The sequence below is a fragment of the Thalassophryne amazonica genome, chromosome 21 (assembly GCF_902500255.1).
Source record: "Thalassophryne amazonica chromosome 21, fThaAma1.1, whole genome shotgun sequence".
NCBI classification, from domain to species: domain Eukaryota; kingdom Metazoa; phylum Chordata; class Actinopteri; order Batrachoidiformes; family Batrachoididae; genus Thalassophryne; species Thalassophryne amazonica.
This window is the reverse complement of record NC_047123.1, coordinates 16,145,915-16,172,751: the sequence shown is the minus strand read 5'-3', so window position 1 is coordinate 16,172,751 and position 26,837 is coordinate 16,145,915. Positions and strand designations below refer to the sequence as shown.

Here is a 26,837-nt window from a genome sequence, read left to right as displayed (position 1 = left end):
GAGAAATGATCATTTTCCTGACAAACACCCCACAAGTGTGCAACTGCAAAAAAGCCTGGACATGCCTCATGACAAATCGGCCTGACTCTGTTGCAGTCACTAGTAATCAGTGGTGTCTCTGGCTGAAAACACGACTTTTTTGTGTGTGTATGTGTGTGTGTGTGTTTAGGTTTTTTTTGTAACGAATAACAGCATGGCACATAGAAAATGTATCGGAGTAGAAGTATGCAATTAAGGTCGGAAATGTAGTGAAGTAAAAGTGAAAGTAAGCTGAAATAAAAAAACTCAAGTAAAGTACAAAGTCTCCCAAAACGTACTTAAGTACCTACAGTAGTGAAGTATTTTTACTTCGTTACTATACAACACTGAACATATGTCACATGTCATAGAATCCAATGGACGTTGACCTTGTTTGACCTTTTACTTTGGAGACCAACCATTCAACACAATCAAAACTATTCCAGAAAAGGTGTTCATTAAAGGAGTAAAGACGGTGCGAGCACCAGACTTTCTGGTGACAGCTGTTTTGATTTTGGATTCCTCTCTGTGCCTTCGTCACCTCGCTTTCTGATTGGCTACACGTGACGTTCAACAGGCTCCATGCTCGTTTGTGCTTGGGGCACACCCCACACGGCGAGATATTGGACCAAGACAATCCAACATGTTGAACATTCATGATTTGAGGTCTGAGAGACTAGAGCGCTCTTAACACACCACACACAGCAGAAATATCTGATAAGATTATCGTTAGAGCCATGACGATAGTCAGGGCTTCCTTAAGAATGTCGGAAGGGGAAGATTGGGTCAGAAATCTACATAATTATCTTGCCGTGTGAACCAAGCATCAGTCAGTAAAAGTCCAACCATCTATTTGTTCCATGTACCCACTAAACCAGCTGATTCTAATCAGGCCACCTCTTCAGGCACATAGATGAGATAATCAGTGAAATCACCTCTTTTTTTAGGTGCATGGTAGGACTTCTACTAACTGAAGCCGGGGTTACCCAATTCTGATGACAACCACCCAGGCAGACAGCCAGTCCATCCTCACATTAAAGTAGCTGCATATCTGCCATAGCCAGGGGAAACGGGTGCATCCCTTCAGACTTCTCCACCAGCTGAGGTCCTCAACACTGAGGCACCTGTATGTTGAGTCATGCGCAAAGAATCATGGCCAAAGTGTTGTATGTGATCTTCTCTCAAAATGCAATTGATACTCATCTGAGTCTCCCCAAGTATCCTTTTGTGTGTGACAAAGTCATTCCAGATCCTCCAAAGAGGCCTAGTATCAGAGACATCCGCTCATCGCATTAGGTCACTGGTTATTGTCTGGTCACACACCCAGGCAGTCTAACCAGGACTGTAAAGACTTAGACCTTAGTTCTCCTAAAAATGTATTAGCAACACCAAAGACCTCAGTCCAGCAACCCCATGACTCCATAAACCCTTCACAGGCATCTCTGCATCTCAAAGGCTAAAGACCTAGAGGCATGAATGTCACTGCTGTGATACATGAATGTAAAAAGTAGAAACATAGAAAAGTAGAACCACATATTTAGTGCCTAAAGTGAGCGTTTCACCTAGTGATGCACCGAACCACAATTTTTCACTTCGGATCCGATCCCGATACCTGAATTTGGATATCTTCCGATACCAATACTTTTCTGATCCGATACCAGAGCTCTGTTGGCTTTAATACTATTATTATCATTATTGTCGATTTTATATGAGGATTTTCTTTAAAGGAGACCTGAAAGTTGAGCTACAATTTGCCACGAAAGTGTATCTAAGATGAAAGCCTAGATTTGATGTTTTGGTGAAAGAATTAAGTACTTTTATTTTTTTTTATAGACTTTTATAGCGTCATTTTTATAGACTTAAAGAGAAAAGACAGCTCGCTCTCTCTCCTCTCTCTCTCTCTCTCTCTCTCTCTCTCTCCTCTCTCTCTCTTGCTCACTTTCTCCCTCCGTCTCTCTGTTTCTTCCTCTCAAACAGCGGTTTCGTGCTGCACAAACTTCAAACTTTTTGGAAACACGAAGCCTTTTAACTGTAAAATTAATGTATCATCGCCGACGCTCATGCACAGGATTTTAATGGAGACTTTTTCAGCGGACAGAATCCTTGTTCGCTGTCCTCCATCGCCGCATGCTGGGCTGGCGTTTTACAGCCTTGGGACAGTGAAGCGGCTAACTTTTTAGCACACATTTTCAGCAACAATTCAGTTAATTTTTCGGAAAATGTGTGCTCGACAAACAGACAGCTTGAACCCGAGAGCTGAGCAGAAATTTGCCGTTAACCACAGCTAGAACACTGTGGAAGAGAGCTCTCTCAAACAACCCAGCTTCAGAAAACCGCCCCCTCCCGCTTGGCAGTAAACAAGCAGAGAGCAAACAACAGCAGTTGAGAGGATTCACTTTGGCTCTTCTGTGGTATCGGAAAATGTCACGGGTTGGATCGGTATTTTCCGATACATGAATCATGTCGTATTGGAACCCGATGGCTTTTTCTGCTGCTTTTAAGTAATTTTTTTTTAGCTTAAGTGTTATGTTTGTATTCAGGGATTCCACTGAAACTTTTCAGAATGTATGTGGTGACTGAGTGACACAGTCAAGTGCAAAGGGAGGCGTGAAAGTTGCATGGGCCACAGACATATGAAATACAAAATTAAACATGGGTGTCTTCACTGCTTTTGGCTTACTACATGTAAAATTGTAACATATATTTATATATCAAAGACACTTCTTGAGCATAAGAGAGAAACATTTCTCGAACGAAGAACATGACGTGTACTTTGTATTATCAGCCTGTAAAACATTTGTAATCTAGTGTTAACCCGCTGTCACAACCTTTTACATGATGCATTTTAAATGCAGAAAAATGTTTGAAAACTTAACATCATTTACATTGTAATGTACCTTTAGTAAGTAGTTGGTGTTTGGATGTTGTGTGCTTTTAAAAGTTCAAGGAGTAGTTGGTCAAAGATACAACTAACACTACTCTTTATATACTTATTTTTAATCAGAAGACTGTAGTTCATTGATATTCTCTCTTAAGTCAATACAGTGCTCTGATAAGCAAAATTGTGGAGCACTTAACGTTTTAGCCAGCCAGGGCTTATCTCCAGATTCTGTAGTGTTAAGCAGAAGAGAGTCTTTGATGCCCCCTCGGCAGGTTGGCTAATGCAGGTTCTTTTCCCAAGACCCATTTACAGCATGGTGAATTGGGACAATGCACATAAAGGACCCAGACAGGTAGCATGACCAGGAATTCTAGCCAGGCTTTCATATTGATAACCCAACCTGCTCTACTACAGACAGCCAGGTCTGTGCATTAATCCACCTCTGGATGCAAGCATTGTTGACCTCTACCTTTGAAACACTATGAAATTTGTGGTTATATTTACAACATAAGCTGCAGAGTGTTTTTTTTATATAATTTGTTAAAATTCATATTCTTAGTTATAATTAATGCCAAAAATACGCCATGCAGAACTTGTGATACTTGTACGCTGTTACCTCCTGCTGGCTCAATCAACCTGCACACCCCCTGTCAAGTTCCCTTTGTATGGATGGTTGTATTTATTTATTTTGTTTTTTATGTCTCTTTCTCAAAGAAGGAATGTGGCATATTACACTGTATCTTGTGATTACTGTTGGACGGTGATTCAGAATCTGAACCCCACATGACAAACTTGCCCCAGACTGTCAATTTGCAGAGGCAACTGACATCACAACTGACGGAATGATTTTCACATGCTTATTTCTTATTAATAATAATAAAACCTCCTGAAATAGTTGCTCTCAGGCACATTACATTTCAAGGATGTCCTCATATTAGTGCAGTTGCACATTATAGTGTGGCAGGAACAGCTGTCAAATCTGGTGGAGTATCAGGTCAAAAGTAAAGTGTGGTGACCGTGCTAGGCTGACACCATTAGGTGTATCCCAGGTGCCAATGAAGGCTATAAATGAACTGAGATATAAGTCACAAAACAACTGCAATTTTAAAATAAATTTGTTTATTTTTGTTCCAGACCTTGGTTTCCAGGTGCTCAGCCTGTGTCCATGGACAAGCAAAACATAAAACTTCTACAGAAGAATCCATACAAAGTTAGCTGGAAAGCTGATGGCACACGGTGAGTAGAAAGTTATTTCCAATAAATGAGTCATTGTAATTGGGTTTCTTTAAAAAAAAAAGTTGTTTTATCACCACAGCAGGACTTATGGCCATTGTTTTTATTGTGGTGGATGGAATTCATGTGCCAAAAAAAGGAAAAAGTACATTTTTGGGGGGGGGTGGAAATACAAAGAGGAATAATTTTTGTGCATTGGTGCAAAAACTCTGTCTATAGATGGATTACAGTCAAATTACGATTGTCCACTGTAAAGGCCCCTTCACACATAACACGAAAGACGCAGAAACCAGAAGAAAATCCGCAAACCAAAAACAAAATAGGGAACTGCGAAACATTCTGTCATGTCATTCTGTCATGTCAACATGCTGTCTGGAGGGACACACGGTCGGATAGGCTTGCACTATACCGCTGTGACGGTTTTGTGCGCGCTTGTGTTTGCGAGGACGTGGAAAGTTGCGCACACAGCAGCAGAGCAAAAAATTAATAAATGGACTGCATTTATACAGCGCTTTTCCATCTGCATCAGGCGCTCAAAGCGCTTTACAAATAATGCCTCACATTCACCCCGATGTGAGGGTGCTGCCATACAAGGCGCTCACTACACACCGGGAGCAATAGGGGATTAAAGACCTTGCCCAAGGGCTCTTAATGATTTTCCGGTCAGGCTGGGTGTTGAACTGAGGTTCATCTGGTCTCAAGCCCAGAAGAACCACTGGATCAGAATTCAGTAATGCGAACTGTGTTATAGTTTTGTGATGTTGGTTGGCTGTGTGGAAAGGGAAAAGAAACCCAAAGTCAAATTAATTAATTTTGTAATAACCCTGTGTCTACAACATAAACACACACAGAGACACCTGCACAACTCAAAGTCTAACTTGTAATGATCATAACTGATGAGACCTGTTCTCTGTGTGTAGAGCAGAGGTCTCAAACCGGTTCCAGAAAGGGCCGAAAGGGTGCAGGTTTTCTGTGCAACCACCCACTCCAGCAGGTGATTTCACTGATTAACTGATTTCAAAGTGATGTTAATCAGTGAAATCACCTGCTGGAGTGGGTGGTTGCACAGAAAACCTGCACCCTCTCGGCCCTTTCTGGAACCGGTTTGAGACCTCTGGTGTAGAGTGCTCTGTGCGCTTCCACCAACAGAATTCAGCAGAATTATTCACCAGTTTGATTAAATATTGTTGTCAGAACAATAACAAAATGTACGGCATTACAATTTAAAAATTAAAAATTACAACCGTGTGAATGATTTCAGGTGTGTGTCTGAGTTTGTGTGCAGCAGAGTACTCAGGGCTGTGGATGTAGGAGTGGAGCACGTTCAGCTGCTGTGCAGTACATGAAACTGTGCATATCCTATTCATCCTGCAGATACTTTCTTAAACCATTGGTTCTAAACCTTTTTTCTTCAGCACACCCCCCACACACACTTGTACCTAAACAAGGCTGAGTGCACCCCCCCCCATAAAGAGTTTATTGTCTGCAATGAAATAAGTCAAAGTAAATGTAAGCGTCACTGTGGGTTTTTAAAATGCTCATTTTCCATTTTATTGTTTCATGTTCTGTATTGTATTGACCTGAAATCAAAACATTCTCTCCCTTGTTTGAAGAGGGAGGTGGATGGTGAGCCAAAAAGTTTTACGTTTTTGTTTCAGATCGTGGTGGCTGATGACATGGTCGTGATATTTAATCATTCACGTCCTCAAAACTCGCTAGCGTCTAATAATGCAATGCTAATGGGCTAACATTAGCATGAGCTGAGTACCTCCTTTCTGACCTTTTATCCCTCCAGTATGAAATTTGGGGGGGATATAGCGATCAGGCTCTCTGTCCATCTGTTTTTTGCTTGTTAGAGCGATATCTGAAGAACCAGTTGACTAGTTTAATTTATATTTAGCATAAGGGTGTACTTGGGTGATCTAGTCGATCACAGTAATCTTGGGGTTAATTTCAAGGTCACAGCGAAATATTCAAGGTATTGTCATTGCCACCCTTGTTAGCGCAATATCTCAAGAACCAGTTGATCAATTTCATTCATATTTAACATAAGGGTGTACTTCAGTGATCCCCAACACTTTGTATTACTGATTTGTGGGGACCCAGGGGCTATGTCACTTCCTGATGTCTCTTGTTATTACAAATATTTGTAATAATATGTGGTGTTGTGTGGTTAATTGTTGTAACAGCTCATGTTAGAAGTGTGTGCTTCAGTATTTTTGTTGAGTGAAACTGTCATGTTTATGTTTGCAAAATTAGCATGTTAGGAGGCATTTTTAGCTTAGCTGACATTATCTCTACTCCACACTAACCCCAACACTGCACATTGACATAATTTTCCCAGTCCACAAAAATAGCCTTTAATAACATGAAAACCAAGGTTCACCCATTACCTCTTGTTCAGGAACTCTAAGATAGGAGTATGTTTGTCCTACCCAGGTCATGCGGGGTCCCAAGCTGTCAGCACACCAAATTTGGTACACATAGTCTCAAAACTGCAGATTAATATAAACTGCTTGTGCGCGCACACACACATCTTTATATATGCCGTTATTGCACGTCAGAATGCCCAGAGCGAAATTCAGTCTGAAGAGGGGTGGGCGGATGCACGAGCACACAGCCAGTATTACGTTTGAGTGAACGTCTACTTCTCCATATATTTCAGCAAAATTTCATCACATATAAACAATAGATCACAAATAATTTCACCCGTTTAGTGCTGGACTGTGCCAGACAGACATGGGGCCAAATACTAAGTATTTGTATTTGAAAATACTTAAATACATTTTTTTGAAGTATTTGTATTTTCTGATTTTGAATTCAAAGAATTTGTATTTGTATTTCAAATACATCGCCAATCCCAAGTATTTCCAAATACTTTTTCAAATACTTTTCAAACTTGGGATTCTCTGTGACACCGTGTTGACACACCAGATATGACATTTTATTATTGTTTTGTGATATGGTGGATACAAAAGGATGCAATATTGATGGAAACAGAATATATATTGTGATAGTTTGATTATTGCCTGTGATATTATAATGGTGAATTTGTGATAAAACATTCAATCCTTTACTTATCAATAGTATTTGGTCATGCTGTTTTCACATTGTCACCGGTTTATCAGTTTTTGTGTTGATTTGTTATTTATAGTTGATAGAAAGTATTTGTATTTGTATTTAAAATACTCAAAATATAAAGTATTTGTATTTAAATACAGTGCAAAGTATTTGACCCCGTCTGGTGCCAGATCCATTCTGCCTTGTGCGCAACTCTCGTACTGCAAAACTGACTGTCACTGTCATGCGACTAATTAAAAAAATAATAAATGCATGAATGGGTAAAATAATGAATAAATTAAAAAAATTATTCCCCATGCAAAACAAAGGTTATTGTGGATCTTTTACAGAATGCAGGAAAAGCTAGTGCACACTGATCACATTATCACAGCTAAGACAGGGAAGCAACAAGGAACATGTTTTGAAAACTCAGTTTTTTGCTTTTTACAATGCGTTGGGATCATGAAATTAATTTATTTTAGAGTGGGCACTTAACCAACTTTCATTAAAAAGGGTGGTGGGCGGATACTCAAGTGGGAGCATACCAGTGCATGGGTACAGTGTGTGTGTGTGTGTGTGTATATATACATATATTAGGCATGTGGAGATTAATCAGTACAAATCGGTATCTAGATACAAACATGCGGGATGCGAGTGCATCGATTCATTCATTGTGCATCGATTCAGTTGACTGGTTGAATCGTGTTGCATTGCTCACTGCCTGCTTGCATAGATTTTTTTCCTGAGGCACATTGAACGCACCATGGACAGTTTGGGACACCGGAGCGGCCGTTTCTTTTTGAGGGTGTTTATCGATAAAATGATTATTTCTCGACATTGGTTGCAGACTGCTTGAAGCAACGAAGCAGCGCTTTGACCCGCTGTTCGCTGGTTTTCAGAAGTGGCAAGTCCACTGGTGTGAGCACCAGCCAGTGCATAAACTGAAGTTGTCCATCAGATAAAGGAAGTAATAATAATATCCTCTGTTTTGTGGGACTAAGTGCGCAACTCCAAAAAGCCGCGAAGATTTCGGTCAGAGTTATTAACTTCACAGCGAATCGCCATGTTAAATCAAACAACACCTCTTTCCAGATGGTATAATACAAACAATAATCTACAACCGATCAAAACCGGGTTTTTTTTCCTCCAAAATGAGACGTCCTCCGTTTTTTATGAATTACATCCTGACGTGCAGTGCAAAGCTCAGCTCAGTCTATGGAGATACATTTGCCATTAATATCTGAAAGGAAATGCTTTTGACAAAAACTCCATATTTTGTCCAGAGATCAAGGATCCAGTGACCAATTACATAGTCATTAAAATGCTGTTGACATAGAAAACCTGTAACGCCTTCTTTTAGTACACAGAAAATTCACCAGAGGTATTGATATGGGAGTCGTTAAATAATCGGATCGATAAGCGGAATCAATAATGGCATCGATATTGATAAAATCCTATCAGTACCCATCCCTAATCATATTGCACCAAATCGCATCATATCGCATTGTAAGGAATTGAATCCCCATTAAATACATATTAAATCACATCAAATTGGGAACAGGGGTGAATCGTATCACATCGTATCATATCATGTATCTTATCGCTGGTAGTGTATTGAATCGTTGTCAATGATGAGATTTACATGCCTAATATATAAAGGTAAAACTTGCATATAATGGATTCAGATGGACCAGCGAATTTTGTCTGTTTATAATCGAAATCCGTTATATGTTTAAAACGGACAAAATCCATTGTACAACCCCTGGCAAAAATTATGGAATCACTGGCCTCGGAGGATGTTCATTCAGTTTAATTTTGTAGAAAAAAGCAGATCACAGACATGACACAAAACTAAAGTCATTTCAAATGGCAACTTTCTGGCTTTAAGAAACACTATAAGAAATCAAGAAAAAAAGATTGTGGCAGTCAGTAACGGTTACTTTTTTAGACCAAGCAGAGGAAAAAAATATGGAATCACTCAATTCTGAGGAAAAAATTATGGAATCACCCTGTAAATTTTCATCCCCAAAACTAACACCTGCATCATATCAGATCTGCTCGTTACTCTGCATCTAAAAAGAAGTGAACACACCTTGGAGAGCTGTTGCACCAAGTGGACTGACATGAATCATGGCTCCAACACGAGAGATGACAATTGAAACAAGGAGAGGATTATCAAACTCTTAAAAGAGGGTAAATCATCACGCAATGTTGCAAAAGATGTTGGTTGTTCACAGTCAGCTGTGTCTAAACTCTGGGCCAAATACAAACAACATGGGAAGGTTGTTAAAGGCAAACATACTGGTAGACCAAGGAAGACATCAAAGCGTCAAGACAGAAAACTTAAAGCAATATGTCTCAAAAATCGAAAAATGTACAACAAAACAAATGAGGAACGAATGGGAGGAAACTGGAGTCGACGTCTGTGATCAAACTGTAAGAAACCGCCTAAAGGAAATGGGATTTACATACAGAAAAGCTAAACGAAAGGCATCATTAACACCTAAACAGAAAAAAACAAGGTTACAATGGGCTAAGGAAAAGCAATTGTGGACTGTGGATGACTGGATGAAAGTCATATTCAGTGATGAATCTCGAATCTGCATTGGGCAAGGTGATGATGCTGGAACTTTTGTTTGGTGCCTTTCCAATGAGATTTATAAAGATGACTGCCTGAAGAGAACATGTCAATTTCCACAGTCATTGATGATATGGGGCTGCATGTCAGGTAAAGGCACTGGGGAGATGGCTGTCATTACATCATCAATAAATGCACAGGTTTATGTTGATATTTTGGACAATTGAAAGGATGTTTGGGGATGATGAAATCATTTTTGATAATGCATCTTGCCATAGAGCAAAAACTGCAAAAACATTCCTTGCAAAAAGACACATAGGGTCAATGTCATGGCATAGGGTCAGTGTCAATGAGCAGATCTGATTTGATGCAGGTGTTAATTGGGGGATGAAAATTTACAGGGTGATTCCATAATTTTTTCCTCAGAATTGAGTGATTCCATATTTTTTTTCCTCTGCTTGGTCTAAAAAAGTAACCGTTACTGACTGCCACAATCTTTTTTTCTTGATTTCTTATAGTGTTTCTTAAAGCCAGAAAGTTGCCATTTGAAATGACTTTAGTTTTGTGTCATGTCTGTGATCTGCTTTTTTCTACAAAATTAAACAACTGAATGAACATCCTCTGAGGCCGGTGATTCCATAATTTTTGCCAGGGGTTGTATGTATCATGTAACAGATTAGTTACAGTCAGGAGGTACCAAACTATCTATGGGGAATCCCCAGCACCAATTAGGCCTTTGTATTTCCTTGATTAAATGCCTGCCTTCAATAGGGTCCTACCTCATTTAATGGTCAAAAGTTAATCTGGAAAAATGCCGTAAATAAGCGCTGGACATTCTGTATGTTAAAAAGGATTACATTTAGTTGAGTCACTCTTTTTTTCAAAGTCTGCTGCAGTGTGGTACCTTAAAATCCTAAAGCCTGATTTATGCTTTTCCAGCTCCGTAACTTGGTGGCCATGCAGTGATGTTGACGTGTGCGTGAATATTTTAAAGTTCTCCATTGCATCTTTATGCAATTTACCACAGGAACAGTGGCCTTTAATGGATTAATTTGTCCCTCAACAAGCTCCATGTCTTTATATATTCATCAACCTCCAAACCAACAGTACGGTTACGTGGAATTTCCCTCCATGAATTGTGGATCATTTGAACAGCTTTTTCTGACTCCATGTTGTAAAGTTGTTCATATTTGTGGACTTTTCTGCCAAGTGTATTTGATCCATGATTGAAATGTAATCGGCGGGCACACTACAAACACTATTAAAATATGACAGGAGAGGATGGAGTGAAAACATAAAAGTGACAGGCTCTGTCACGTCAGGCTCCGAAGAGGGTTTGCAGCCACGCAGAGCGCTTGTTTAGGCACTGGGTCTGAGCAAAATAAATAAATAAACAACCAAGCTTTTAATCAAGGAAATACTGTACCCACTTTCCTCGAATCAGTGAGTGTAAGTGCTGAAATTCATTTCGTACCTCTGTTATTGGGCATGTCCAGACTGCTCTGTCTGGTATATGTGAGGGGTTTTTAATAGGAATAATTGAGATGGGGCGGAACGTTTTGTCTGATGTGAGCAAAAATCAGTTATAAAATCCGGTATATACAGTGTGAGTATCCCGTTTATACGATGATTGTTTAGGCGAGGTTTACTGTGTACTGTTGTTCCACAGACATTCAGTAATAGATATCAACATGTGCAATAAATAATACGGTCTGTTTACATATCTAAAACTGTCCTACTTCACTAAGCATTAAGAAAATTAATAATTTATTAATCACCTTTTTTTTTGGTATTTTAAGAAGGTCTAGCTGTTTTTTAAGCTGCTGTTGTGTTGTTTTTTGTGTATAGCTGTTTGGAAACTGCCATCAAAATTTCATTGCAGAAATGCAATGACAATAAACTATTCTCTCTATGTATCTGTCTGTCTGTCTATCTGTCTATTCAGTAAAAAATGTGAAAATAAAACACAAAATGCTTATAATAATAATAATTATAATGCTCATAATCATTCCTGTTTATAATTCCACCTTTATTTCTCTATTCTGTTACTGATTTGCTTAATGCATTTTATGTCACAGTTAATATTCCAGCGGGTGCTTTGTGAGTGGATATAGAAGTATAGAACATGTTTGCTTCACGGCTGTTCTTCAACATTTTAGTATACACAAGAAGGATTAATTTCCTTTCCTGGCTTGTTGGTAGACTGAATATCAATACTTTTTATTCTTGCTTCAACTTAGCTACACAAATGTAATTAAAGCCTAATTAGTATGAATCAGTGCCATGTGGTTGTGGTGATTTGGGTCGTGACATTGCATATCGCCTTTTGTTCTCTGTGCTGCTGAAGTCTGATGTTGAGCGAAAAGGAATTTTAGTATTCTGGTAGTCTGTTCAGAAGCCTTGTCTCTCTTGCTTGGGGAAATGTGCAGTATGCTGGTGAATATTTAATGACTGCAGTCAATTTCAGAATTTTACATACCAGTGCTTTAATTTCCTGGAAGTACTAGACTAGCAGAGTACTGAGTTGGCCTCTGACCAAGATGCTGCTAATGCGTGGCATCAGCTGCTGTCATCTGCGAATTATGGAAGTGTTGTTTCAGAGCTTTCCGTTTTAGGATTTTGAGAGTATCCAGAGCTGTTCACCAACATTAACACTCTTCTCACTCACTTAACATACACAGTTGCATCCATTATTTGTATCCAGAGAGTTACTGGTAAATCCCAAGAAATGTGGGGTAGGTATAAAGTGAATCGCTTCACAAATTCCTGACCAGAAGTTCTAATATTTAGTAGGCCTGTGTGCACGGTGCCTGCAACTCCCCCCCCCCCCCCCCCCCCCAAAAAAAAAAACCTCCCTAAAAAACTAATATAAACAACAAAAACAAAGTAACCATAATATGACACACTGAAATGTTTCATTTTGTACTTTTTTGTGCTTTTAAACCAATTTGGATCTAATCTTTGAATGATCTTTGGCTACAACTGAAATGGCTGTTATTTAAGGATTACTCATATGAGAAGTACAGCTTGCATTACGAAGAGTGTCGCCGTCAACATTTTGGCCATGTGGCACATTTCTCTGGTCTTGATCCAGCGTTGAGGACCCCAGTGGCTGAAGTAGGCCAAGATGATGCCCACCTTTCACCTGGCTGTGGCACAACGATGGTCACTTTCAAGAGGTGGAGATGGATCATTGTCTTTCTGTTGGTTTGCCATTAAAAATTAAGGATTATTCCTTGGTGTGGTGTATCCGTTAACATGTAGCCCCAGCACATGCTTGACAGACTTGACTTGAAGCCAATCATAACCCAGGAATTTCAGTGACTGCATTATGAGGCCCAGGGGTAAGAAGTGTTTTGTCTATTGTCCCACTGGGAGTGATGGTTTGTTGAGGGAATTATTTTACTCGCAGCTTCAATCTCAATTTCAGTAGGAGTGTCTAGTTTGTCAACTCTGTCTCGTTCTTACTTCCCTAAGGAGTCAGATGAAATCCTGTGTTCTGTGGTGTTCCCACCCCAATTTTTTTTGCTTTACATGGAGCTAAGAAAATGGCCTGTGAAAGACATTGATGGCAGACTTGGATGCATTTGTTGGAGGAATCTGTGAGTTGTGGTCTAGTGACCTCTGTTCTGCATACAGGAGAACTGCATTCCTCCAAAGCTGCATCTTGTCCTGATGTTGTGATGACATCTTCAGTGCCAGTGTTCTTATGGCTGATCCCCTAGTCAGCTGTGAACCAATGAATCTATGTTGCAAGCAGTGTTGCTTCCATTTGAGAGACCGATACCATCCCAACAGACTGGAAGTATCAGGCTGGATGGTCTGGAATTGCAGGACACAAATGCATGGCTCAGACAAACAGCTCTGGTTTTTAGAAGGTTTTACTATTGAGGATAGCAGTGGTCGGTAGGAGTGTCGGAAAAAAATCGATTCACGTACGAATCGCGATTCTTATTTATTACGATTCTGAATCAATCCAAAATGTCCAAGAATCGATTTTTAAAAAGCATTTTTTTTTAAACATTTTCTTGCTTACTCGCTGCGTGTACTGTTTGTCAGGCAACGGCTTCCATATTACAGCGTCCCCGCGGGGGTGGGCGGGGTGGTCCGGTGTGCTTCAGACACTCGTGAGCTGCAGAGTTCAGTGGCTGTAGCTTAGCATGGCGGACGATGAGCTAATTAAACCAGCACCGTCTTTGCTGAAGGCAATTGTTTGGGCGCATTTTGGATTTTATTATTTGCTGCTTAAGAAGGAGCTTGACATGACTTATGCAGTGTGCAAAATCTGCAAAATGAAAGTCAAGTACTTCGGAAACACTTCACATCCGCAAGCCCACATGCTACGTCATCATCCGAAGCTAAAAGAGGGGAGCAGCGTTATCTGCCGACTACTGACCAGCGCTTTGCTAAACTGCCAGCCAACTCTTAACGAGCAAAGCAGATAAGTAAATTTACATCTAGAATCACTTGATTAACCTTGTAAAGTTGCATTTTCTTAAACATAAACATTTTTTAAGTAATATAACCATTTCTCAGAGCTCTTTGAATCGAAAATCTATTCTGAATCGAATCGTCACCCCAAGAATCGGAATCGAATTGAATCGTGAGTTGTTGAACGATTCACATCCCTAGTGGTCGGTACATGAGTAAGCAGTCCAGAAAAAGCAGCAGTACAAAAACATCAGGCAAACAGGCGTGGTCGAAGCAACAGGCAGGTCAGGTACACACAAAGAGGCAGGCAGTACTATGGAATGCAGGAACAGAGCTGGAATGAGGGCACAAGGCACGACAAACTAGCGGGGAGCAAACACACCCAGTGAGCTTAAATAACTGCAGGTGGTAATCAGCAAATCAGGAACAGGTGTGCATGGAAAGCATCAGAACTAGGGCGTGGCCAGAGAGAGAGAGAGAAACACCCATCACCAAGATCCAAGGGAGAGAGACAAGAGAAAGAAAGACAGGCAGACCCAAGCAGAAAAACCCCAGCAAGAGAAGAAACCAACCAAACCCAGCGAAATGCAAAAATAACAAACAGAACAAAAGAACAAAATAAAACAGAACATCTAGCAAAACTCAAACTTTGACAGGAAGAAAGGTTTTGTTGTCTAACTCTGGAGGAATGGATGATCAGCTGGGCCCTCTTTTGTTAAATGATTTGTCGAAAAGGTTCTAAATACTGTGGTATGAACAAAATTTAGTATATGTGTAAATACCAAAATAAAACAAACAAAAAAACCTCACCCAGAATGGAAAATCCACCCTTTTCTGACAGAAGACCTCAGTCTCAGATTTGGAGGTGCTGATCCTTGTCCCAGTTGCTTCAAACCTGCCCAGTGCGCATCGGAGGTGACTGTCTATTGAAGCCAACATCCAAGCCAGGGTTACTGCATATTGCTGTAGGCCCATGTGATTACACCTTGGCATCACACCCTCATGGCTTCAAGCTAGTAGCTGGTGTGTTAATCACACTGCTGACCATGTGTGGTGAGTTCTATAGCTTACATATGCAGACTTTTAAACAACACAAAGGTTTTTCTTGTACAGCGGCAGACAGGTTTGATTTCTTACTAACCTGTACATGTAGTACTAGCATTTAATTTTGTTGCAGTCACACATTGTGTTGAACTATTCCCTCATTCCCTCCCACTCATTGTAATTGCGACCGAATTTATGTGAGAAACTGACTGATTATTTAAGAGATTTGGTGTAATTGTTGAAAAATCTTACAGTGATGATTTTACCATAGAAAGTGTTGCAGTTTTAGTGTTGTGTGTTTGCAGTTTTATTATTCTGGGACTGGGTCTTGTTATCAAGAAATGTTTTATGCGCTCTCATTCTTTTTTTAATTTTTATTTTTTAGCGTATTTCTGGTTGTGGCAAATTCTTACTTGCGCTGTGTGTGGCAGTCTTATTAAAAATGGCAGGAAATGATTGTTGCAGTATTTTGTTGTGAATATTATGTTCTAAGCAGAGCTGCGTTACCTGTAGTTGCGAGTTTTCAATCAAGAATGGTTATTATTTGGAAAATAGTTTGTCGAATAGTGGGCCTTTGTTGTCTCTGAGTGACTGTTTTCTGATGCTGGGGTGAACAGACTGTCCTCTGAGCTAAGAGTGGATCTATTTAAACAGAATTACTGTGTTGGATTATTCATCTAGGAGTGTTATCATCGTCACACTTTGTCATATTAGCAATATCATTTCAACAATAAAATAAGTTAGTTTGGCTGCTCCCTTGAAACTGTTTGTGATTAAACAAAATTCAGCAAAAGTTACACAACTTCATCACGGAGTGGCACAGTGAAGGATTTTCTTATAACTAAAATTTTCAGATGCAGTTTGTCAGAAGGCACATGGGAGACACCAGCCTAGATTTGATGTTTGCTTGCATAGAAGTTGTTCTTTTTCAGTCCATTATGAAGCCATGAATTGGTGATGCAAGAGATAAAACTGCATTTTTGCCAGTCACATCCACAGAGGTCTGTAACTCATTCAGAGTTGTCGTGGGTTTTTTGGTGGCTTCCCTCACTAATCTCCTTATATAATCACTCCATTTTTAAGAACTGCCAACTCCCAACAGATTCACAGTACAGTACTGTACGCCAATGAAAGGCTCATTAAAAGTCTGCTAACGAGTCTTTCATTGGATTCAGGTGTGTTGGAGCAGGGAGACAACTAAGAGTGTGAGGAAGGTGGCTCTCGAGGACCGAACTTGGCCACCCCTGATCTAGCCTAATGCCCCTGTACATACCACCTGAAGTCAAAATCCCCCAAATCAGGCGTTTTTCACTCCAAAATGCTGCCTGTCAAAAGAGCCTGTCACTGGCAGGCAGCAGTTTGGACCTTCATCGCTTCATTGTGAGGAGTTTTTGTGTCTTGATTAGGGATGGGTATTGATAAGATTTTATCAGTACCATTATCGATTCCCTTATCAATACCTCTTGTGAATTTTCAATAGGCTTTACAGGTTTTCTATGTCAACATTTTATTGAATCTTAAAGCAAATAAATATGAAATTGGTCACTGGATCCTTAAACTCTGGACAAAAATAAACTTTACATGGTGGATCCTTGATCTCTGTACATAAATAGAAATAAATGAAATCTGTAGTTTTTGTCAAAAGCATTTCCTTTCAGACATGACTGGCATGAAAGTTTTTTTCATACATTTGAGATGAGCTCCTGCAGTTGACTATGCTGCACATCAGGATGTAATTCATAAAGAATGCAGGACGGCTCACTTTGGGAGAAAAAAAAAACATTTTAGTTGATTCTGGTTTATTGTCTGTATTACAGCATTTGGAAAAGAGGTATCATTTTATTTAAAGTGGCAATTCATTTTGAAGTTATTAATTCCGACGGACTCTGTCTTGGTAGAGAGCCATGCAGCGTTTGGAGCTGTGCCAACGGAACGGAGGACGATTCTTGTTTCTTGACTGCACCAAGACAAGAGTCCTAGTTAGTAACTTCAGTCCACACAAAAGTGACTCAGGATTGACATATTTAATGGCTTTGAGTGTGGTTAAGAGGCGGACTTGCCGCTTTTGAAGAGCAGTGAATCAAAGAACCAATGAGCCAGTGAGTTGAAGCCCCCCCGTCATTGGTTCACGCTTCAAAATGGAATCGCGTTGCAGAAGCGGTTGATTACAGACCCGCTGCAGGGTCTGTAATCAACATAGAGAAATTATAATTTTCCCGACAAACATCCTCAAAAACAACAGCCGCTCTGAAGGACTGATAAAGGAATCATTAAGCAAAAAAGCTATTGCTGTCGGTGGATTGAATCAATTTTTAATTATACCTGAAAAGAACCGGTTCTCGATACCCAACCCTAGTCTTGACATCAGTGACATCTATGTCTTTCTGTGTCCAGCTTATTATTCCAGCTCGGTGTCTGATGACTGATAGGGTGTATGTATTGATGGATGTTATTCCTACCATTGAGCTGGCTTCTCAGCACCTGTCTTACCTTCTGGAGGTATTTGAGTGTGGCTGACCTTCTTGTATCTTAATCATGATTCCCATTGGCTTGTGGGATTCCCAGTTTACTTGTAGCTGTCCTGTATGTCCCCCATCCCACCTTCTGGCAACTCCACCCCCTCAGTCTGGATCACCTTCCCTCTCTTTGCCACCTTTCAGCCACACTTATACAATCCAAATGATATCCTGATATCCTTGCTGTAGATCCCACTGAGGTGGTGTTACCATATCGCTTGATGTCATCAATGTACAGGAGGTGGCTGATGGTTTCTCCACTCCTGAATCGATATCCGTAGCCTCTCTTTGTGATGAGTTGGCTGAACGGGTTGAGGCCTATGCAGAACAGAAGTAAGGAGAGTGCATCACTTTTGTATATTTCACTCTTGATGATGACTTGTGCGATTGCCTTGGAGTTGGCCTCTAGTGGTGTTTTCCACAATCCCATTGAGTTCCTGATGAACGTTATCAATGTACTGTTACCCTTCTATCATGCCACTCCAGTACTCCAGTATCCATGTGTGAGGCACTGAGTCATAGGCCTTCCTGTAGTCAGTCCAGGCTGTGCTCAGGTTGGTCTCCCTGGTCTTTACGTCATGGTGTACTGCTGAGTCAACCAGTAGCTGTTGCTTTGACTGTCTGGTATTGTTTCCAGTGCCCTTCTGCGCTGTGTTCATGAGTTGACTCATGTGCCTACTCAGCATGGTTGTTACTGATGCCTGATAGCAGTTTCCATGTTGTGGAGATGTAGGCAATTGGCCGGTAGCTTGAGGGTGTTATACCCTTGTGGGGGTCGTTCAAGACCAGGATTGTCTTGCACTGTGTTAGCCAGTCTGGATGAGTGCCTGTTAGTAGCCCACTCATTCACACCCACGCACACTTTCTGTAAATCCTATAAACTTCATTTCCCTTCTTAAATATCACTGTGTTTGTCTGCTATATAATATATTTAACTGAAATTGCTTATCCAAACAACCAGTGATTTATAAAGGAAAATCATGGAAATCATCAGGGGTGCCCAAACTTTTGCATACAACTGTATATACAACAACCCTAATTCCAATGAAGTTGGGATGTTGTGTAAAATGTAAATAAAAACAGAATACAATGATTTGCAAATCCTCTTCAATCTATATTGAATTGAATACACCACAAAGACAAGATACTTAATGTTCAAACTAATAAACTTTATTGTTTTTGTGCAGATATTTGCTCATTTTGAAATGGATGCCTGCAACACGTTTCAAAAAAGCTGGGACAGTGGTATGTTTACCACTGTGTTACATCACCTTTCCTTCTAACAACACTCAATAAGCTTTTGGGAACTGAGGACACTAATTGTTGAAGCTTTGTAGGTGGAATTCTTTCCCATTCTTGCATGATGTACGACTTCAGTTGTTCAACAGTCCGGGGTCTCCATTGTCGTAATTTTCTGCTTCATAATGCGCCACACATTTTCAATGGGCAACAGGTCTGGACTGCAGGCAGGCCAGTCTAGTACCCGCACTCTTTTACTACGAAGCCACATTGTTGTAACATGTGCAGAATGTGGCTTGGCATTGTCTTGCTGAAATAAGCAGGGACGTCCCTGAAAAAGATGTTGCTTGGATGGCAGCGTGTGTTGCTCCAAAACCTGGATGTACCTTTCAGCATTGATGGTGCCATCACAGATGTGTAAGTTGCCCATGTCATGGGCACTAACACATCCCCATACCATCACAGATGCTGGCTTTTGAACTTTGCGCTGGTAACAATTCTGGATGGTCTTTTTCCTCTTTTGTCCGGAGGACACGACGTCCATGGTTTCCAAAAACAATTTGAAATGTGGACTAATCAGACCACAGCACACTTTTCCACTTTGCATCTGTGCATTTCAAATGAGCTCGGGCCCAGAGAAGGCGGCGGTGTTTCTGGATGTTGTTGATGTATGGCTTTCGCTTTGCATGGTATAGTTTTTATTTGCACTTCTACAACCCCTGGCAATAATTATGGAATCACCGGCCTCGGAGGATGTTCATTCAGTTGTTTAATTTTGTAGAAAAAAAGCTGATCACAGACATGACACAAAACTAAAGTCATTTCAAATGGCAACTTTCTGGCTTTAAGAAACACTATAAGAAATCAGGAAAAAAAAATTGTGGCAGTCAGTAACGGTTACTTTTTTATACCAAGCAGAGGGAAAAAAATATGGACTCACTCAATTCTGAGGAAAAAAATTATGGAATCACCCTGTAAATTTTCATCCCCAAAACTAACACCTGCATCAAATCAGATCTGCTCGTTAGTCTGCATCTAAAAAGGAGTGATCACACCTTGGAGAGCTGTTGCACCAAGTGGACTGACATGAATCATGGCTCCAACACGAGAGATGTCAATTAAAACAAAGGAGAGGATTATCAAACTCTTAAAAGAGGGTAAATCATCACGCAATGTTGCAAAAGATGTTGGTTGTTCACAGTCAGCTGTGTCTAAACTCTGGACCAAATACAAACATGGGAAGGTTGTTAAAGGCAAACATACTGGTACCAAGGAAGACATCAAAGCATCAAGACAGAAAACTTAAAGCAATATGTCTCAAAAATCGAAAATGCACAACAAAACAAATGAGGATCGAATGGGAGGAAACAGGAGTCAACGTCTGTGACCGAACTGTAAGAAACCGTCTAAAGGAAATAGGATTTACATACAGAAAAGCTAAACGAAAGCCATCATTAACACCTAAACAGAAAAAAACAAGGTTACAATGGGCTAAGGAAAAGCAATCGTGCACTGTGGATGACTGGATGAAAGTCATATTCAGTGATGAATCTCAAATCTGCATTGGGCAAGGTGATGATGCTGGAACTTTTGTTTGGTGCCGTTCCAATTGAGATTTATACAGATGACTACCTGAAGAGAACATGTAAATTTCCACAGTCATTGATGATATGGGGCTGCATGTCAGGTAAAGACACTGGGGAGATGGCTGTCATTACATCATCAATAAATGCACAAGTTTACGTTGACATTTTGGACACTTTTCTTATCCCATCAATTGAAAGGATGTTTGGGGATGATGAAATCATTTTTCAAGATGATAATGTACCTTGCCATAGAGCAAAAACTGTGAAAACATTCCTTGCAAAAAGACACATAGGGTCAATGTCATGGCCTGCAAATAGTCCGGATCTTAATCCAATTGAAAATCTTTGGTGGAAGTTGAAGAAAATGGTCCATGACAAGGCTCCAGCCTGCAAAGCTGATCTGGCAACAGCAATCAGAGAAAGTTGGAGCCAGATTGATGAAGAGTACTGTTTGTCACTCATTAAGTCCATGCCTCAGAGACTGCAAGTTGTTATAAAAGCCAGAGGTGGTGCACCAAAATACTAGTGATGCGTTGGAGCGTTCTTTTGTTTTTCATGATTCCATCATTTTTTCCTCAGAATTGAGTGATTCCATATTTTTTTCCCTCTGTTTGGTCTAAATAAGTAACCGTTACTGACTGCCACAATTTTTTTTTCCTGATTTCTTATAGTGTTTCTTAAAGCCAGAAAGTTGCCATTTGAAATCACTTTAGTTTTGTGTCATGTCTGTGATCTGCTTTTTTTCTACAACCCCTGGCAAAAATTATGGAATCACCGGCCTCGGAGGATGTTCATTCAGTTGTTTAATTTTGTAGAAAAGTTGAAATGTTCACAAAGTGGTGATCCTCGCCCCATCTTTGGTTGAGAAGGCTGAGCCTTTTGAGGATGCTCCTTTTATACCCAATCATGACACTCACCTGTTTCCAGTTAACCTGTTCACCTGTGGAATGTTCCAAACAGGTGTTCTTTGAGCATTCATCAACTTTGCCAGTCTTTTGTTGCCATTGTTCCAACTTTGTTGAAATGTGTTGCAAGCATCCATTTCAAAATGAGCAAATATTTGCACAAAAACAAAAAAGTCTATCAGTTTGAACATTAAATATCTTGCTTTGTTTTTATTTACATTTCACACAATGTCCAAACTTCATTGGAATTGGGGTTGTGTACCGTTTTGGTTTTAGTTCTTCATTCATGCCATACTTTGCATGGACTGTGCAGCCAGGACCTTATTTAGTGTCTTTGTTTGCAGTCAATAACAATTTTAATTCTTTAGATGTCTTCTTAATCGTACAGGGGGTCCAGAAAGGTTCTCTTTATACTTTGCATGAGCTTTTCTTATGCAGTAACTGTTGTAATCCATTCAGCTTTTCTTTATTTTGGTGGCATTAAGGGCATTTCCTTTTGTACTGCAGTTTCACCCCTTTCAAAATGTTTAAGTTTTTAAAACCTTATTTTTGTAGTAGAGGTTAAGTGAGCAGCCACCTTTATTCAGCATTTATTATGTTGACAGCAGTTAATTGTCCTCCACTGGGTGATACATAAACTATGAAACTATATTGTGCCGTTGAAAACAATGGTTGTCAGTGTGGTGGCACAAGTATGAAGCAGTGCCACTGAATTTAAAATATTAGACACCCACTCTTGACCTGTCATAGAGACCCAATATCTACCCGGCAGGTGGTGTCTAATGGGTTTTAGAAACTGACAGTGGTTGTGCAAAGAGGAGATACAGTCTGAGCTTTGTTTTTAATCATCCTGTTGTCAAACCTTCTGTCAGGGACAGATTGGTTGGTTCCACAGAGAGGAAGAAGAATTTGGGACCAGGCTAATTATGGCCTTATGACTTTCTAAAGACTATACTGCTGACATCTATAGTAGAGAACTGAGAGCCTACACAGAAAAAATGTTGTCATCTATATTGTAATAGTTAAGTGTCCTCTGTGTGTGTGTATGAGTGCATATGTATGGCTTTGAACACAGAGAAACTGGGGAGAACAGACATTTGCTGTTTGGTATGCTTATGTATTTTGGGTCAAGGATGACCGTGACAAAAACAGGAAGTTGATGGGACTAATATTTTTGGAGAAACTAGTGATACTAGCTAACAACAGTGTACAATGGGCATTGTGCTGTAATGCACAACATAACATAATAACATAACATTTACTATATGATAAAAACATTTGTACAGATAGTACATAAAAGCACACATCAAAAGTTAAAATCCATAATAATAATAATTAAAAACCATAATAATACTAACTTGTACATATAAAGGCAAGACATGCCTTTCCTAAAACCATGCTGTTCGTCACAAAAGATATTGTTACACTCAAGAAAATGAACTATTTTCTGCCTGATAATCTTTCACAGTTTGCACACTTGCGATGTAGGGCTAACAGGTCTATAATTTTCAGTGAGTGATTTATCTCCTTTCTGAAATATAGGTGTCACATTCCCAACTTTCCATGTATCAGGTATCCTTCTTAAACTTTTTGCTACTCTATTTCTCACTTGTATATAAGTTCTGTATCTAGCACAGGATCTTGTTTCCTTATACCTTAACCAAGCACAGTACTTTGTCTTAACACATCTTTTGGCTTCCACATTAATCCAAGGTGGATTCATTCTGTTACCAGTCATGATCCTAATTTTAAGGACACATTGGTGAGCAACATCAAGAACCTTCTGATGAAAATAATTCCATGGCACATAAACATTATCACAATCCATAACAGTTGACCAGTCAATACATGACATTAACTCTCCTAACCTGTTATTATCAACTTTATGATAGTCATATCTGTACAGTATACTCTCAGAGACTCTCTGTGTTTACTTGATAGTCCCATACAATTACACAATGATCCCCTTTACCTAAAGGGCAGCATTTTTCAATATTCAACACATTTCTCTCACTAGATGATATAACTAAATCAAGACAGTTGGGAGTATCACTCCCTCTTTTTCCCATTGGTTCAGTTATGTGCTGACTAAAAATAGGTAATTTATATTGTCAAAGAATACCCGAGAGAAAGATGTACTACAGTTATTCACATCATTGTCTTTCCAGTTAATAGGTAAATTAAAATCACTGTTAATCAAACTCTAACGTTGCTCAATTTTGCCGCCATTTCTGACTGCTCAATCAGTCTTTCATTGAGCGCTTCATCACTGTCACCTTTTTGTGTACCACTCCTAGTAAGTTATCAGGAAATTTGCCACTTTTTAACCATAACCATAAAATGTGTTTCACACCCATGTCGTTAAGTTCAGCACTTAATTCAGCACACAAATGACCTTTAACATAAAACATCACACCTCTTCGAACTTCATTGGTATCCTTCCTCAAACTATTAAAACCAGGAATATTAATTAAACCATCATCAGTTTCTGCTTTCAACCATGTTTCAGTACTGAAAATTACATCCGGTCAGTGCACCATGGAAGTTCGGTGTTTTGGGGTTTTAAATGTTGTTAGTGTTATTGGTTTATTGTGTTTATGTAGTTCAGTCGGTTTAGTCAGTTTAGTTAAGTGTCATGTTGCCGTTACCAGATGTCCTCCGCCACCGTCTGTTTGTGGGTGTGTAAAAATGAAAGTGCCTGCTTACATCAGAATGCAGAAAAGAGAAAAAGCTCCGTGTGAGTGCGTGCAACTTTGACCATGGACAAACTGAGGAGAGCTGACATTTGCTGTTTGGTATGCTTACATGTTTTGGATCAAGGATGAACGGCGCCAAAACGGGCCATTGATAGGACTAATTTTTTTGGAGAAACTACAGATATTAGCTAACAACACTGAACAATGGACATTGATGATTGCATTCTGGACTCACACGCATTCCAGCAGGGGGCAATAACTCATATATATTAATTTATTTTGTAAGGTCAATGTAAGTACATAATTGTAAATAGAAATTAGAAAATTAGAAATACAAGAAAGTGAAAACACTTTTCATTGTTGTCCATTTAAAAATCAAATGACAAAATAGAAATAATATAATATTGATAGTAATAATGATTATAATAATAATAATAATGATAGTAATAATAATGATGATAATAATAGTGTGTATATGATAACAAGAACCTAAACAATTTATGAATACATTACGGCCATAATTAACATAAAAAAATTATGTAATTAACAGGAAATAAAAGGGTTGAGTTCTTCTTCTAAAAGCTGTTGATGTCTAAGGTTCTAAAAATATTTGGACTCACACGCCTTTCCAACTCATTATAGAAACTTTGCATAATTTATTGCCACCCTTGAAAAATGTCAGCTTCCTATTTCATAAACACTACCCAATCTTGAGCCTTGTGGATCCCCATGGGCAACACGCTAGTCGTGGACTTCATTTGAGCAACTTTACCTCAAAAAGATTTCAGATTTTAGACAACTTTATTGATCCCTAAAAGGGCAATTACGCTTACACTCCAATTACCTCAGACAAAATACAGCAATTAGTCCATAATTGTTACTTGTTTACTGTAATAATAGCAACAGGAGGGGCCCGCATCGCCCAGCTTGGGGTCGAAGGCTGCAGCAGTAAAAACCGTGCTGCCTTCGAGGTGGCAGGGAGGAAGCCAGGGGGAGGGGAGTGGAGAAACACGGGGGGGGGGGGGGGGGGGGTGTAACAGGGATGGAGGGAGGGAGACATGCGTTGTGTGCAGATGAGTTAAATTTGTCAGTTTCTATCCATGTGTGTGTAAAGTCTGACATTGCTAGGCAACAGCAGGCTGGGGGGAGGGGGGCTCGAATTCCTTCACCAAGGCCGTATATCCTTCTGGTGGAAGAGCAGGGAATTTGTCCTTCAGGAGCCGATAAGGCTGCCATGTTGATGTTAGGCGGACAGATACAGAATTCCATTTACTGCACCTCTGACCGTCTAGAGTCCAAATTTATGAAGAATATTCTCTGGTCCTCAGCAACACATTCCTTTGCAATGCAGCGATTTTGCTCTGAAATTGTATCCATTTTGCGTTTGAGTTCAAGTGTTCATGCAGTCTGAGATTACACAGCATTGCCCAACTCATTAATCATGATGGACTGATGAGGGGACAAAATTCTGGAAGCAGCCATCTTGCTAATATTCCTGTGGGTCAGGGCAGCGCACAAACCAATCAGCGCCAAACCTCCCACCATAAAAGCGAATCGGAATGAATCCTCAGCGTCTTCTACAGAGAGTGGAGCCAAGCATGTCACACCCCGTCTCTCTCAGGTGTCGAGAGCATAGTCCGCTGGGTAGATTCCATCAGGGCATGCAGAGTCCCCCAGCCCTGTTTCCTTGTTGAAAAAACAAAAATGGTGTCAATAGCTTTGAGAGACCATCTGATCAATTCCATGGTTAATCCAAATCTTAATGTGAAGAATTCACAGTCTGGTGAAGCTGGGACTTTGAAGGTTGGAGCAGAGATAGAGAACAGAAAAAGGAGGAGAGGAGAGGGGAGGAATGCGACCGTCCTTGCCGGAGTCCCAAGCTGTAAAAAGACTTTCTCTGTGAATCCACTCAGGATTCCTTGCTTCTCTTAACCACCAGTTGTGTCATCTATTTTTAATAGGATTGAGTAATCCACATTTTTTTTTTTTCACATTTTGAATGATTTCTAATGTTTATTAGAATTTTATGTTGGCATTTTCAGCATTTTTACTCAAGGCCATCAAATATGGCCATTGTGTATTGCGAAGGCTTTGTGTCCGTTTGTCTGTCCATCTGTCTGTGGTCAGCATAAGTCCAGTCCTGTTACTTCCACAGTCTTCAAATTCACAGGGAACATTTTTGGGACACAGACTTTGGAAAAGTTTAAAGATGGCTAACCTTGACTTATTTTAAGAGGCTAAAAAGTCACATTCTGTTTCAATCTGTTTTGTTTTTTGAGTGGCAGAGGTGACAGCCAATCAGAGTAGAGCTGCACTGATGTCAGTGGCTGGTCTCTCCAAAACCGCTTTGTTTTGTGTGTTTATATACGTTTTTCATATATTATGTAAAAGCTAGCGAGAAATAAACACTTCTAAAACTGAAAACACTTTTTTGTCACCTGATAACACCTCTTGAGTCATTTACAAGACATTTTGTGGATGCTAGTGTGCATGCTAACTCAAAGCTAACTCAAAACTAACTTCCTATGGAGTTAAATTTGTCTCGTTAATACCAGCAAATGCACAGAGGGTGATCTACAAATATTCCTTGATTTACACAACTTCCGCTCTTGTCAAACCCTCTTGTACACACATACGCAAAGTCTCCTGC

The 26,837-nt window shown here is 39.8% G+C and overlaps 1 protein-coding gene across 1 annotated transcript in view; it reads left to right on the top strand.

Annotated features, from left to right (window-relative positions):
• Positions 1 to 26,837, top strand: part of rngtt (RNA guanylyltransferase and 5'-phosphatase) — a 358,809-nt gene that overhangs the window by 53,055 nt on the left and 278,917 nt on the right. The window contains exon 8 of the mRNA XM_034162020.1: positions 4,034 to 4,135. Within this exon, the coding sequence (XP_034017911.1) occupies positions 4,034 to 4,135 (102 nt within the window). The remainder of the gene's footprint in view (positions 1 to 4,033; positions 4,136 to 26,837) is intronic.